The sequence below is a fragment of the Pyxicephalus adspersus genome, chromosome 9, assembly GCF_032062135.1.
Source record: "Pyxicephalus adspersus chromosome 9, UCB_Pads_2.0, whole genome shotgun sequence".
Lineage (NCBI taxonomy): Eukaryota > Metazoa > Chordata > Amphibia > Anura > Pyxicephalidae > Pyxicephalus > Pyxicephalus adspersus.
This window is the reverse complement of record NC_092866.1, coordinates 237781-239646: the sequence shown is the minus strand read 5'-3', so window position 1 is coordinate 239646 and position 1866 is coordinate 237781. Positions and strand designations below refer to the sequence as shown.

At 48.1% G+C, this 1866-nt stretch overlaps 1 protein-coding gene across 1 annotated transcript in view; it reads left to right on the top strand.

The window, feature by feature from the left end:
- CNGB1 (cyclic nucleotide gated channel subunit beta 1) overlaps positions 1-1035 on the top strand; it is a 26741-nt gene extending 25706 nt beyond the window's left edge. The window contains 1 exon segment of the mRNA XM_072421435.1: positions 304-1035. Within this exon segment, the coding sequence (XP_072277536.1) occupies positions 304-525 (222 nt within the window). The 3' untranslated portion in view covers positions 526-1035.
- The last annotated feature ends 831 nt before the right edge of the window (positions 1036-1866 follow it).

The window sequence follows — 1866 nt, the reverse complement described above, 5'->3', positions numbered from 1 at the left end:
TGATGGGTTGTTGGGAGTGATTGGTAGACAGGGTACTGATGGGTTGTTGGGAGTGATTGGTTGACAGGGTACTGATGGGTTGTTGGGTTGTTGGGAGTGATTGGTAGACAGGGTATTGAAGGGTTGTTGGGAGTGATTGGTAGACAGGGTATTGATGGGTAGTTGGGAGCGATTGGTAGACAGGGTACTGATGGGTTGTTGGGAGTGTTGGTTGGAACCATCAGCCCCGATCCGATCTTGGTGTCCTGTGATGGTAAAGATGCACAATTGGCTGATATGTTTAGTTTTTTTTTATCTCTGTAGCCCACCAGAACAAGTCCTGTGCCCCCAGGATCACCAGTGCACCGCAGATCTCCAGTGCCAGCCATTAAACCTGACGATGATGAGCCGACAGAAATTGTGGCCGAGTCTGCAGATAACACGGTCTTTATAAGGGTCAGCCCCTCCCCCCGAGGAGACGAACAGATACTGTCAGTGGAAGTGACCGCCCCTGAGGAGGAGGAAGATGATGAGGGCAGGAAATGAAGATTGGGGAAAATGGGTGACGCAGTGCCTCAAGAGCCTCACTGGAAATCCCCCTCTACGGGGGAAACTCATGAGGGAGCAGCAGACTAGAACAATCTCCACCCACAAAGTACCCTAGGAGCACCTATAGAGATGGGTGTCACCATCCGGGGGCCATTCCTATGTCAGATGAGTCTAGCTGTAGATGCCCATTGTTTTGTGTAGGAAGATTCCCCCCTCCCCTGTTGGGTCCATAACCATATTGACACTAATGTGTAAAACAATAACCGCATAGAAAGGTTAATAGATCAGATTTTAAACTGACCAATCACAGACTGGCATTTCTTATCCAAAGAGGGAGCCAACCAAAGATGCAGCCACCTTCAGAAGTGAAAGGTCTTCATAACACAGGGGGCGCTCTCTACACACAGCAATGAAGGGAACTCACCCTACACACCACAGGGGGCGCCCTCTTCACACAGTAAAGAAGGGAACTCACCCTAAGCACCACAAGGGGGTGCCCTCTACACACACAGCAAAGAAGGGAACTCACCTTACACACCACAGGGGGCGCTCTCTACACACACAGCAAATAAGGGAACTCACACTCCACAGGGGACACAGCAAAGAAGGGAACTCACCTTACGCACCACAGGGGGGCGCTCTCTTCACACACAGCAGTGAATGTTTCCTCCTCTCAACAGATGTAAAGCTCACATTCCACACACAGCACAGGAGGTAAATTCTTCATACAAGCAAAAAAAAAAAAAAAAAGCTTGTCAGATTAAAACTGAAATATTAGTTTGAGATGGAGCTAGCCTAGAAATAAATCAGCACAAAGTAATCTGGCAGACTCCCCTGGTTCCATGGTATCACAGCTGGGAGGAGGCACAGAGTGCAGTGTATTCTGGTTAAGGTGGAACTCTGTGTTTATTAGATTTGAAGTTCCAATTTGTAAAATAAATATTACAATTCTGCAATGTTTCCTCCGTATTGGTTTGTTTTTTACAGTGGGCGGGGCTTTAATCTGAACCTGGTGCTGATTTGCTTCTTGTCTTCACCTGACTACGCATCCTGCATAGAATGGGAGATATAACAGCGGGGTCACCCATTCAGGAGAGTGGATCCTGGTACCCGTACTGCTGGCATTTGCCTCCATTAATAACTAATGTGACCTCCGGTGACCCCATTTGAAGATTTTCCTCCTCCATACAAAAATCATTGGCTGCCCACAATCTGTTCGGTGATAATGGCAATGAGCAAGGAAATCAGAACAAATCTGCTGGATGGGGACACAGCAATACCCACCCCCTGCACCCCTCACAGTCCATCTTCTTTTCTGGTGACTCCACAAAGAGGGTA